This window comes from Salmo salar, chromosome ssa06 (genome assembly GCF_905237065.1).
Source record: "Salmo salar chromosome ssa06, Ssal_v3.1, whole genome shotgun sequence".
Lineage (NCBI taxonomy): Eukaryota > Metazoa > Chordata > Actinopteri > Salmoniformes > Salmonidae > Salmo > Salmo salar.
Genome location: NC_059447.1, coordinates 70,940,255 through 70,953,327, shown reverse-complemented (window position 1 = coordinate 70,953,327; position 13,073 = coordinate 70,940,255). Strand labels below are relative to the sequence as shown.

Here is a 13,073-nt window from a genome sequence, read left to right as displayed (position 1 = left end):
TCACAGGCCAAACTTCCTAGATTGAAGATGTATTCATTTTTTGACCTAACTCGCAAACTTCTATAAGGAAGGAACACCCCGACCCACATGACAACCATTGTCCAATGGGAACACACATCCCTAGGATCATCTCTCAGTTTAGAATAGAGGGAGAAGCAACAGCGGACAACGCATAGGGAGGTTGATTGAAAGACAAGAGGAGAGATGTGTAGGAAAAAAGTAGTTTACATCCATTTGTAACTGTAATATAAACGGACAAGTAGCTGGATTAATATAGTCGTGGAGTTTGAGCAATCGAGTCACGTCAACGCTACGGTAATTAGCCAAGAATTGAAGTTTCTTGCGGAGTTGTTGTTTATGGGACAGCTGAAAGTTTGTGGCTCTTTCGTCACTCAGACCGCGACACGGTCTTCTTGCTATGTTAGGAGTTGTCTTAACAGCTACACTGAATCCCACCATCAGCATGACCAGTCTGTGAAATCAGTCCCTCAGATAGTATTTCTTCATTCATTAGGTTTGCTTTTGGTTTATCAAGCTGAACCTTACTAGCTGGCTTGTTTTCCTTTGCTGACAAAGCTGGCTAGCTAGCGGCTAACTTAGGCTAAATAGCTGGTCAGCCAAGTTATTATTAGGCTATTGGTGTTACAATGACTCAACATAGCTAAACTAGCTCGCTCTTTAGCTTAGGTATTGAACTGAGCTAAGCTACTGTAGATAACCCATTTTCCTTTCCAAATTATTCCTTGCTACACTGTTGCTACTTGAGGAATGAATGGCTGGGTTTGGTATTTTTTCAACCAAATTGAAATGATTAGTGTACTGTATTGTATGCACCTGCTTGTACACACGAATTAACATTAATTCCTGTGTATATTGTCTCCTTTTCCCTACCAGTGTTGCGGACTCTCCCCTTCCCACCACCACACCTCCCTGCTCCTCCTTACACCCCTCCAGAAACTCCACTCCCCATCTTAAAGATGGAGCTGCAACATACCCACTGTGTGACCTGCCTGAGTCAGCGGTGCATGACCAGGCCTGAACCAGGTATCTCCTGTGACCTGGTCACCTGCCCCTTGGTCTGCGGGGCCATCTTCCACACCTGCAAAGGACCCGAGCACCGCCTCCTCTGCCCCCTGGAGAGGGTGCCCTGCCTGAACAGTGGCTTTGGCTGCCCTGCCACCCTGGTGCGGACCCGGATTCCCGCGCACCTGGAAGTGTGCCCAGCGGGCGTGGTGTGCTGCACCATGGAGTGGAACAGGTGGCCGATCAGCTGCCTGGACTACACCTCATACGAGAGCCTGAGCTGGGGGGTGGAGGAGACAGAGCAGCTGGACATGGCGCTCGCTCTGCAGGACCAACACACGCTGATCGAGTCCCTCAAGGTGGTCGCCATGGCGCCCACGGTCGAAAGACAGCCAACGGTTGTCGCCGTAGAGAGCGAGAAGGACACTGCTTCGGACTCAGCTGTGCTGGTGGTGGCCGACCCAATAGCTGCCACTTCTGAGTCACCGCCACCGTTGACGCCGCAGTCACCGCCACCGTTGACGCCGCAGTCACCGCCACCGTTGACGCCGCAGTCACCGCCACCGTTGACGCCGCAGTCACCGCCACCGTTGACGCCGCAGTCACCGCCACCGTTGACGCCGCAGTCACCGCCACCGTTGACACCACTGCTGGGCTCAGCAAAGGATAAAATTGCCAACGGAATAAATGGTTTGAACGAGGAGCGGTATAGCAAGCTGTACGAGGCCACAGTGGAGACGGCGAGGAGCCTTGCCGCCGCGTTGGACGTCCTCAGCAGCGCTAACAACACCTCTGACAACAACACAGAGCAACACATCAACGGAGGAGCAGTGCTGGAGCCTCAGCGTAGCGAGAACAGCAGTGACAGGAATGAGGAGCTGCTGCTTCACAACAGACTGGAGGTCAAAGGTCCTGTAGCTGAGGGTGTGGATTTGAAGGAGTGCTATGGACAGCTGCACCAACTCCACCAGGCTACAATCCAGCTGAGGAGGAGCCTGGTCACAGCCCTGGGTGACCTCGGCAACACAGTCAAATACACAGACCCAATCAACGGAGCCCCCTCTCACCCTCAGGCAGAACCTAACAGCAGCTTCCACCAATTGGAAGATGCAGACTCAATGAATGTTGAGATGAAAGATGCTGAGGCAGGGTCATCAGTCGGACCACTGAGAGTGGTCAGCAGAACCGACAGTGAGGTTGCCATGAATGTTGTTGTTGATGGCAACATGCAGATTGAGCTTTTAGGTAGGGCCTCAAAGAGTGTTGAGGGGATAGATGGACAGAGCCTATGTAATGGTTGTTTGAGTGGGAAAGGCTCCCAGAAGAGGCCACAGGAGCAGGTCTTAGGTTCAGATTCAGCAGACCAGCAACAGCCTGGAACCAGTTGGTCCTCCAGTGAAACAGTATGCCTAGTCAAGGTGCAAGATGACTTGAATCTGTCACCTGTGCCTCAAGGGTCCTGTGGGTCTCAGTCACAGCCACAACCCCAGTCTCACCCAGACCCTCCACTAGCACCACCCCTACATATCCACCAGGGTATTGCACACAGGGCCAGCCACGTGGTGCTAGAGGACAGAGGGCTGGAGAGGAAGTTCCAGAACCACCAGTTGCTCAGAGGCTTGGGACAGTTTGCTCTGTCCAACGGACGAAGGGTCCGGGTTAGGTTTAGACCCAAAATGGAGGACAAGGCAGTGGATACGTCAGACCTGGAACAGGAGGACGACCCCATGGGCCTGGGGGAGATCGACCTGATCACCGCAGCCCTCCTCTTCTGCCTGGAGGAGTCTCGCAAGTGCCGCAGGATCTCTGAAACGACCTATGTAGACGGCTTCCACGTTGACTTCGGCACGCAGACCTTCACTTTCCCAGCGGCCATCTTGGTGACCAGCACAAGGGTGGGCGACGTAGCGTCTGCGGCTGCCTGCGACCACGCGCCCCAACTATCCTACCCTAGCCCCTTCCGCACCCTCCGCCTGGACCTGGTTCTAGAGGAGGTTCCACAGATCCGGAACATGCCATGTAATCGGCTCCAGCAAATGTTCTCCTTCGTTTGTGGCCAGCTGTTCCGCAGGGATGAGTACTCCTCCCACTTCAAGAACGTCCACGAAGACATCCACGCAGGCCTCAACGGTTGGATGGAGCACCGCTGTCCCCTGGCTTACTACGGCTGCAACTACTCCCAGCGCAGGTTCTGCCCCTCATCCCAGGGTTCAAAGGTCATCCATGACCGGAACCTTCGGTCATTTGGGGTGCAGCCAAGCCCCGTTGGGGGGGAACCGTTGGGCGAGTCCCAATCAGACCAGTTCAGTGGGCTTCCCTTTGAGGTGCTGGAACATGTGGCCCGCTTCCTGGACGGCTTCAGCCTGTGCCAGCTGTCCGTGGTGTCGCGGACCATGAGGGACGTGTGTGCTAGCCTGCTGCAGTCCCGGGGGATAGTGGAACTACGGTGGGAGAGGAGGCAGTACCCAAACGGAACCTTCTCATGGCAGATCAAAGACAGGGTAAATAACTCACATTTGTTGGCTGAAACTGGACCACCAGGTGTAAGATGTGCAAAAGTTTGATTTTTAGACCGCCAGTATTCTAGTTTACAGCCATATTTACAACCCACATCTGAGGATTTACATTCCCAGTCTAGGATTTTAGCGTGCCACTGCCACCATAGGGTCTTCTTATTTCGTCACTGACACATGTACAATAGCACTGATGTTAAATCCCTTACCCCATTTAAATGTTTGCATGTATAGGCTAATACTACTGGATTGAACTCTCTTGCCCTCTTATCAATACTCTCTTGTTCTGTTTGGGCAGGTGTGGAGATTCAGCACTGCCTTCAGCCCCGTTAGTGAGTGGCGGTTCGCCGAAGTCTCCAGCATGTCCGACCACCTGAGGACGTGCCGCTACAACACCGTCGAGCGCAAGATGGAGGCCGTTCCACTGCCGTCCATGTGCACAGCCAGAGACAGATCCCTCCTCTCCGTCTTGAAACTCCAGGAGCAACACATGACCTAACCTCTGTTAGCTACACTGTGTAATTTAATACCGTAGGTTTTGATGTTACATGTATTTTTTATATTGAAAAAGAATGTGGGAGAATCTCAATTGCTTACTACTCGTGTCCTCTCCTCGCCTTCTCAAAACCCATTGGAGGAAAAGGTCAGAGAGGAGGAACCTCTGGCTTTCTCATCCAATGGGTTTTGAGGAGGAGAGGACGTCAGCAGTATGCAATTGAGATTCTCCCTGTGTCCCGTGTTGTATGACGGTTGAAGAGCCTTAATGTATGAAATAATACTTGATCTGCTTGACACACGGTTACAGTAGGTTTCTTGACCTGCAGTGTATCCATACTAGATGTAAATTAGTACTATTTAACAATTTAACTTGCATGGTTTGGTGGTGTTTAAATCGTGCCCCTATTTTGGTAACATGATTTTCTTGGATAAATACTGACTATACATAGAAAGAAATATAAATATTTTCACTGTCTTGCCTTTCAGCAAGTTATTTTCCATATAGCACTTTAATGAAATGTGCAAGTCCCTGGTCACTCTTACACCAATGTACCAAAAGCATCCTCATTTTAATGAATATGGCGGGATCAGTATGTGATATGTGCAAACTGGACTTGAAGGACCAGTGGGTTGGACCAGAAAGTGACCACAACATACAAAACAAAGAAAGAGAAGTCATGCGTGGTCACATGGAGCTGTCCCAACAATGCATGTGATTTTGTTGCTGTTTAATAAAATGAATCTTCAATAACACCTTTCATGATCTTCCTTGTGTTTGTATAGCTCTTCGATATTTTTTTCATCAGCACCATAGACCTTCAGTGAATCAGACAAACTTTAATTTATTTGATCATTAAAAGTACATAAAGCTGCTCACTACCACATGTTAACTTGAGAGGAAGTGCAATAAAACATGGTCATTGAGATCAAAGAAGACAAGATGGAGTATTTACATTCTCCATCTTTCCAAAGGTTAAATAAAATGTTCACTTAAATGCTCATAATTAGTAATAGATTTGCATAGCTCTGGTCATTGGCAGCAGGGTATATTCCTTGGACACACTACTACGCCCTGTACTACAGGGCTTGCGAGCATCTTTGCATGCTCAATCATTATGGTAACATGAACCGGCTCACATAGATACGCTATTCTCCATCTCGGCAGGGTTCAGGTAGTTATAAGGTGGTGTAAATGTGGAATTCCTCTCAGTGATTGACTCACTGAGGTAGGATAACTCTGCCTGGAAGTGCTTCATCATCTGCTTGGTCACGTCAAAGTATCCATCAGTCTCGTCAAAGTATTGATTAGGGTATGAGCCAAGGGGGATCTGAGGAAAACAGACGATATTCCAATTTATTACTTTGTGGGAGAAGAAAATATCCAGATATAAGAAGAAGCAAATGAGTGAGTCATGTATTTGTGATGATTAGGCCTGTCGGGTCATTGGAGCAGTGGTGTAAAGTACTTAAGTAAGAATACTTTAAAGTACTACTAAAGTAGTTTTTTGGGGTATCCATACTTTACTTTACTATTCATATTTTTGACAACTTTTACTTTTAGTCCACTACATTCCTAAGAAAAATTAAGTATTTGTTACTCCATACATTTCCCCTGACACCCAAAAGTACTTGTTACATTTTGAATGCTTAACAGAACAGGAAAATGGTCCAATTCACACACTTGGTGTTTGCAACGCCACCATGGTGTGTGCAACGCCAGGGTTGTGGGTTCGATTCCCACGCGGGGCCAGTACAAAAGGAAAAAAAGAAATGTATGCATTCACTACTGTAAGTCGCTCTGGATAAGAGCGTCTGCTAAATGACTAAAATGTAAATGTAGAACATCCCTGGTCATAACTACTGCCTCTGACTTGGCGGACTCACTAAACACAAATACTTAATTTGTACATTATGTCTGAGCGTTGGAGTATGCCCCTGGCTATCACTAAATAAAAATAAATCAAAAATCGTGCCATCTGGTTTGCCTATTATATTTACATTTACTTTTGACACTTAAGTATATTTAAAACCATATACTTTAAAATTCTTACTCAAGTAGTATTTTGCTGGGTGACTTTCACTTTTACTTGAGTGATTTTCAATGAAGGTATCTTTACTCAAGTATGACCATTCTACTTTTCCCACCACTTCATTGGTGTTGGGTATAGAGTAGACTAAACCAACAATGTCTCTGTTTGAATACTTTCAAAATGCACTCTTCTTTTCTTATTTCCTTGAGGAAATAGCTGATCTGTAAGATTGGTGAAAGCATTTTACATTTATATATTTTTTTTACATTTTAGTCCTTTAGCAGACGCTCTTATCCAGAGCGACTTACAGTAGTGAATGCTTACATTTCAATTCGTACATTATTTTTTTTTTCTTCTCCGTACTGGCCCCCCGTGGGAAACGAACCCATAACCCTGGCATTGCAAACACCATTGCAAACACTATGCTCTACCAACTGAGCCACAGGGAGGACACAGGGAGAAAGCAATGGGGTGGAAAGCAGGGGAGGCTGGTGGGAGGAGCTATAGGAGGACGGGCTCATTGTAAAGGCTAGAATGAAATAATTGGAACAGTATCAAACACATCAAACATATGCAAACCACATAACTCCGTTCCCTCCATTCCATTACAGCCATTACGATGAGCCCATCCTCCTATAGCTCTTCCCACCAGCCTCCTCTGGTGGAAACAATGTTTTCACCTAACCCACACACAGACCTGTGATTACCTCAAGCAAATAGGGTGGGAAGAGAGAAAGGAAGGAAGCAATTGTATTCAATCAGGGTCAATGACTGCAGCAACAGTGACCGCAGCATATCACAGACATGACTCTAAAAATACCATATCTAAGAGGGTCAAATCATTGGGGTCAAAACTCACAAAGTCTGAGTATTTCTTGCTGAGCAGCCATATGGAAGCCATTCCCCTCACTGTTGAGCCGACATCTGGCAGTGTCTCAAAAATGGTGCTCATGCTAGAGCTCCCCTTAGTGGTGGGAGGAGCTTTGCATAGAAATATGGGGCTGTTTGGTACCCAGCTGCAGTAGTCAAACTAGGAAAGAGAAAGTAGTAATATGTAAAAAAAAATATATATATATATATATAAAGTATATATATATATATATATATATATACTTATCAGTCCTGCAATGTAATTTGTTAACTTGTTTTGCTCTCTTCCTCATCTCACTTGTCCCATGCTGACAGAGGAATGTTGTGCTGTCACAGTGAAGATCACCATGGTGATGAATTTGATGACCTCCTTCACTGTGTCAAATCGTTGAGGGATTCCTGGGAAGGCGACATCAGTGGATGAGGAGAAGGATCTTAAACAATAGAACTACAGCAGTGACATTTCATCTTTTCATTTGATGAGTCATCATACCTGACTTTTCGTTTCCAAGGAACCCATGGATGAAGATCTCGTTGATCCAGTCCTGAAGCTCAGAGTCTCTAGACACTTCACTGTCAGAGGAGTAGAAGTGCTCCACCATCCCCTGGACAAAGCTTCACATCACAACAATCAAGCACTTATCTATGTTTGTGTTATTTTTACAATACAATTATTTAATTGGCCTTTAAGGTTACTAAGGTATTACTGATACGTCCATCAGTGTAGCCATAGCTCCACCTGTTGATGATGTTCCACAGCTTCAGGCCGTCCTCCCTGTAGTAGAAGTTGGGGATGGACTCCAGTCCTCGTGCAACAATGTTCTCCGGCAGACAGAGGGAGCTGTAGGTGATTTCTGAGTGTGCCCTTTTCAAGAGTTCCTTCAACCCCTCCAGTCCTAAAGTGGTGTCCTGGATAAATGTTCGCTTTTTTGTAATTTTTTGGGACACGTCAATAAAATATGCATTTGTTATCGTTAGGGTAGCAATGTCTATTGGGTTAGCTTTTAAGCTGTGTATACTTTTACTGTATTTAAATACCTTAGTTAAGCCTTCTTCAGGTCCAAAAAGTATTTCACGGCTAATGGTGTTTACCGGCAAGGTATAACGGAAGTGGGGAATCAGCAACTGGACCGAGTACAGACAATTAGGAAGAGGGAAGTAAAGAAAGTTACAAATATACATCGAAAAATCTTTGTTAAAAACTTATTCGGGATCAGTGTCCCTTCCACGGGACGGTTGAGCTAACGTAGGCTAACACGATTAGCATGAGGTTGTAAGTAACAAGAACATTTCCCAGGACATAGACATATCTGATATTGGCAGAAAGCTTAAATTCTTGTTAATCTAACTGCATTGTCCAATTTACAGTAGCTATCACAGTGAAAGAATACCATGCTATTGATTGATGAGAGTATACACAATTTGAACATAAAAGGTTATTAATAAACAAATTAGGCATATTTGGGCAGTCTTGATACAAAATTTTGAACAGAAATGCAATGGTTCATTGGATCAGTCTAAAACTTTGCACATACACTGTTGCCATCTAGTGGCCAAAATGTATATTGCACCTGGGCTGGAATACTACATTATGGCCTTTCTCTTGCATTTCAAAGATAATGGTACAAAAAAATATAAAAGAACGGTTGTTTTTTTCTTTGTATTACCTTTTACCAGATCTATTGTGTTATATTCTCCTACATTCCTTTCACATTTCCACAAACCTCAAAGTGGTTCCTTTAAAATGGTACCAAGAATATGCATATCCTTGCCCCAGGGCCTGAGCTACAGGCAGTTAGATTTGAGTATGTAATTTCAGGCGAAATTTGAAAATAAGGGGCGGATCCTTAAGAGGTCCAATGTAGCCATTTTTTATCTCAATATCAAATCATTTCTGGGTAACAATTAAGTACCCTATTGTGATTGTTTCAATTAAAATGGTCAAAAAGAAACACACGTAGCTTCTTAGCAAAGAGCAATTTCTCAAGCAAGAATTTTGCTAGGACAGTCTGGGAGCGGTCTGAGTGGGAAGTGGGAAATTAAAAACTAAAAAGGTTTGGAACGCTCTTTCTTATTGGTCTATTAATTAATTCACCACTTGATGATGTCACCAGGCAGGTCGAAACGCCTTCCCATCAAAACAAACTGAAATTTCAGTCTGTCTTTTCAAACACCTCTTACACTTAAAGGGCATTATCACCATTTTCACAATTCCACGGTATTATTCCAACCTCATAGTGTGGGAATATATATAAAAGACAGGATAATCATGTTTTTGACTGCCCCAGGCCACGTTTAACATATTGACATCCCATTATTCTAACATAGTAAATTGAAGTAAAAAATGTAATCATTAATGGTGAAACTGCCACATCAGTTTGGGATATTATAACAACGAACACTGTGTTTTTCCCTCGAATATCATTGCACACAGAACAGAAGAATATGTACTGCAATTTGTTTTTCCACACTGCTCGACGCACTTCACGTCCGTTTCGTCCACACAACAAAAACAATAACAAAGGTGCTGGGCGGACAGTGGTGCTATTTCCCCTAATGAGGATTCCATCTTGAAACAAGACACTTTGTGATAGTTGATTGTTTGGTGGGACCCCAGTCTGTGTCAGGTTGTCATACCTTATGGAGAGGGTGCATGATAGGAAGGCTCCGGAGGGTTGCCATAGCAAAGGCCTCAGCCAGTAAATGGGTGCCCAGCAGATGGTAGCTATTCTGGTGTTCAATGAAATCTGCGTTCCTCACAAACATCTTGGCTAGCAGCCAGTCGTGCTCAGAGTCACTAGGCAGATATATGGGGTTCTGCTCAGAGGTCTGCTGCTCCAGCTGTGAGGTCAGAGAAACCCAGAACCAAAGAAATAAAGGCAAGTTTTAACAAAAATACAACTTTTATGACAACATTGTTCAGGTACAATTCTCAGTACACAAACATGTAGCATTTTGGCAAATAAACATATTAATGTCATATCAACATTCAAATATGGATCCAAACATGGACTGACTCCCCCTTCTCAGATCTATAATTTAAATAGCCTTGAATACTGTACATACATGATATTGATTAGGGGCTGTGATGTAATGATAACTGTGGAAAGTAGCTTTGTTTTGAGTAGAAGCGTTTAACATGTTTTTTTCCTTTCTTTTCTGTTAACAAGACTTTCTTTCTCTTGTTTTTAAATTATTTTTTAATGGTTGTTTTATTGTTCTTTTTTATAACGACATTTGGTTGAGTTTTGTGGAACAGTTAGGATGGTACTACAGATGTAGGATCTTAATTTGAGCGAGTTTGCTACAGGAGGAAAATAATCCTTCAGCAACAGGAAATGGGAATTATTAAGTGGATTATAATTCATGGACATTTCTGTAGGGTTTTATTATACATTTTTTGTAAGGGAAAATCCAGTCTGAAATTTCAAAGTGGAAATTACAAACTTCAGAAGTCCTTTTAAACCTCAAATACACTAAAAGGTTTCCTGCAACAGGGTGATCAAATGTTTAGCTTTATGCTGAATTGTCTAGAAAATGTTCTGAAGACAGTTGCATGTTTTAGTTTACCATTTGACCCTAATGTCTATGTCACTTAAGTATGCCATTGGTGCAGGTGTGTGTACCTGGATGGCAATAGGTGTCAGATTGTCCTCTGGGTTATTGTAGAACAGGCAGAGAGCAGCAGTAAGAGGCAGTGGTTCACCGTTTACCACCCGGGTTGGCACACCCTCAAGCCTCTTGTAGTCACAAATAAATATGTTTCCTTTCTGTAGGGAAGACAAAAGAAGATGGAAGTTAAGGCATTTGTGGTCTACATTTAATTTACTTAAAGTAGTTATAGTAGCTCATGCCACTCACACAATGGCTCCTACTATCAGAAAGACAAAATCTACGATTTAAGGTATCAAAGAGTTGTATAAGGGAACAGCAGGGGCACAAGCAATGAACCCTGTGCAACACCAAATTAAATTTTATCACCAGTTTAGGGGAAGAAACCCTTCCTCTAACTCCATTGTATTGTTCCCTGTAGCTCAGTTGGTAGAGCATGGTGTTTGCAACACCAGGGTTGTGGGTTCAATTCCCACGGGGGGCCAGCACAGAAAAAAAAATGTATGAAATGTATGCATTCACTACTGTAAGTCGCTCTGGATAAGAGTGTCTGCTAAATGACTAAAATGTAAAATTGTTAACTGGCACCACCCACTTGTGATAAAATACAAATCTATACAGCATATTTAGAGATCCAAGGCATGGCTATTACCAACTTGTTTTTCATACCTTCATCTCCGTCGCCAGGGAACTCCCGTCCTCCAGGAAGGGCTGTACCATCTCATCTGTGACAGGGAAGTTGGGGGGAAGCGTTGTGCAGCGCTGGATCACATTGGGGTTTGTTCCATTCAGAAACTGGGACCCAAAAAAGTCATCCTCCTTCCAGTGCTCAGAGACATATTCTAGGATGGAGGTATTACGTCCATGTAAGTTTAAACAAATCTCTAGATTGATTCAACAAACAAGTCTTACTAGGACAGAGTTATGGCAGTATGCACTAGCCTAATAAGTGTATGGTTTTGAAGAGCAAGGACATGTGGTATCATTTTTAAGCTGGTAGGGCCCAATGATGTAAGAGCAAGTTGCTGTTTACTGCAATTACATCTAATAATGCACCCTATGTTTGATGTTTTAACTTGAGGGGTCTGCTCTTTTACCTGAGATCGGTGTCTTTCTGAACCAGAATACTTTTTTAATCTTATCCAAGTCTTCCCACTGCTTGGTGGAGTCTGCAAGGCCCTTCAGTTTGAGCTCAAACATTCTGGAAGAGGGTAGATGGGGTTAAAGGCGAAAGGTGAAAGGTTACAGGGATATTTCCTTCATGTTATGTCATTACCATCTCACAGTCTTAGGGATGGTTCTGTGTTTGCATCTTCAGATGGAAGAATGCTACACTGGTGGGTTTTGGTGGGTTTTATGCACTGCTTTGAACCTACCCTGATTCTCTTGTGTAGATTGTCTCTACCTCTTTGGAAAAGGAAAAGAGAACTTCAGCAGGAAGGTCTGAGAGTTTTTTGGCACTGTTAATGTGGGGAAGTCCCTCAGCAAACTCATTCCACCTGATGGTGGGACAAGAACACACACTTATTGAAACAAAGAAATGTGAACAGTTACACAGACATGTGTACATATACTCACAGTAATCTACAGCATTATACAGATGGACAGTTATGTCAGTGTGTTGAGCTGGGAAGTAAAAACTTACTGGAACAGTTTCTTGTGACGCTCCAGCTCCTTTTTACGATGGTCCACCAGTAGAGGGAGCTCATCCTCAAAAACCTTACTGGCTGTGAAGTGGAGAGGCATAGAAGGATGACAGACGATGAGCAAAGAAAGTCAAAGTAGGCAAATGTATCACATCTTAGTTACATTCTTGTAATATAAGTTATACAGCTATGCAGAAGTTATATGATAAATAACATTGACTAGGGTATTATATTCCCAGAAGAAATGCTGATTCAGGGCACACCTTTTCCTCCTCTCAGCTCCACAACCTCCCCTCTGGACACCCATCTGTAACAGGGGAAGTAGATGACATCATGCTCAGGTGTCGTCACGACAACCTTGGAGCAGAACCACTTCTTTTCTGGCAGGAACAGGCACTGCTCTTTCTCCAGCTTGACCAGGAGGAGGCGCCCCAGAGTTGAGGGGGTGGTCACAGTGTAGGTCCCTGTCTGTAGAGAATGGAGATGTGGCAGTTTAAGCCTACATCAGGCAGGTCATTTTGACCAAAATATTTTTTATTTTGCCCAAAAGCCTTTTTGTCCCACATGCCATTTTTACAGCAGAGCCAAACAGTGTAAAAATCCACATGAGCAAAAAAGTTCACTTTTGGGGCTGTCAAGGTGGCACCTGGAAGTGAACTAACCTTTTAAAAATACTATAAAAATGTTTTAGGAGACTATCCTCCTTGAGGCCTGTCACTTTGTACATGTCACTACTAGTATAGAATGCCATCATCCTCGAGAGACTACAATGATGGTGAGTGAATATGAAAAACACTCCAACTCACTTGCATGACAGTCTTCATTTCCAGTCACGGTCAGAGAAAATGGCTGATGCAAATGTCCCACATCTGCTTAAGATA

At 44.1% G+C, this 13,073-nt stretch overlaps 2 protein-coding genes across 3 annotated transcripts; one reads left to right on the top strand and one right to left on the bottom strand.

The window, feature by feature from the left end:
• The first annotated feature begins 11 nt into the window (after window positions 1-11).
• On the top strand, window positions 12-4,787 carry LOC106607997 (F-box only protein 30). Of its 2 annotated transcripts, none has more exons than XM_014205585.2 (3): window positions 12-315; window positions 895-3,524; window positions 3,835-4,787. In XM_014205585.2, exons 2-3 carry the CDS (start codon window positions 978-980, stop codon window positions 4,033-4,035), a joined length of 2,748 nt encoding a protein of 915 aa, XP_014061060.2. In that variant the 5' UTR covers window positions 12-315; window positions 895-977; the 3' UTR covers window positions 4,036-4,787. The 2 variants fall into 2 exon arrangements, with proteins under 2 accessions (XP_014061060.2, XP_014061059.2); XM_014205584.2 differs by lacking the exon at window positions 12-315 and adding an exon at window positions 380-514.
• Window positions 4,788-4,920: 133 nt separating this feature from the next.
• On the bottom strand, window positions 4,921-12,292 carry LOC106607993 (polyunsaturated fatty acid lipoxygenase ALOX8). Its single transcript, XM_045719529.1, has 11 exons — window positions 12,192-12,292; window positions 11,923-12,045; window positions 11,644-11,747; window positions 11,216-11,388; window positions 10,561-10,704; window positions 9,572-9,775; window positions 7,674-8,059; window positions 7,428-7,549; window positions 7,233-7,333; window positions 6,924-7,094; window positions 4,921-5,362 (listed from the first exon to the last, which is right to left on the bottom strand). The coding sequence occupies exons 1-11, from the start codon at window positions 12,290-12,292 to the stop codon at window positions 5,168-5,170; spliced, it is 1,824 nt and encodes a 607-aa protein (XP_045575485.1). The 3' UTR covers window positions 4,921-5,167.
• Between the last annotated feature and the right edge of the window lie 781 nt (window positions 12,293-13,073).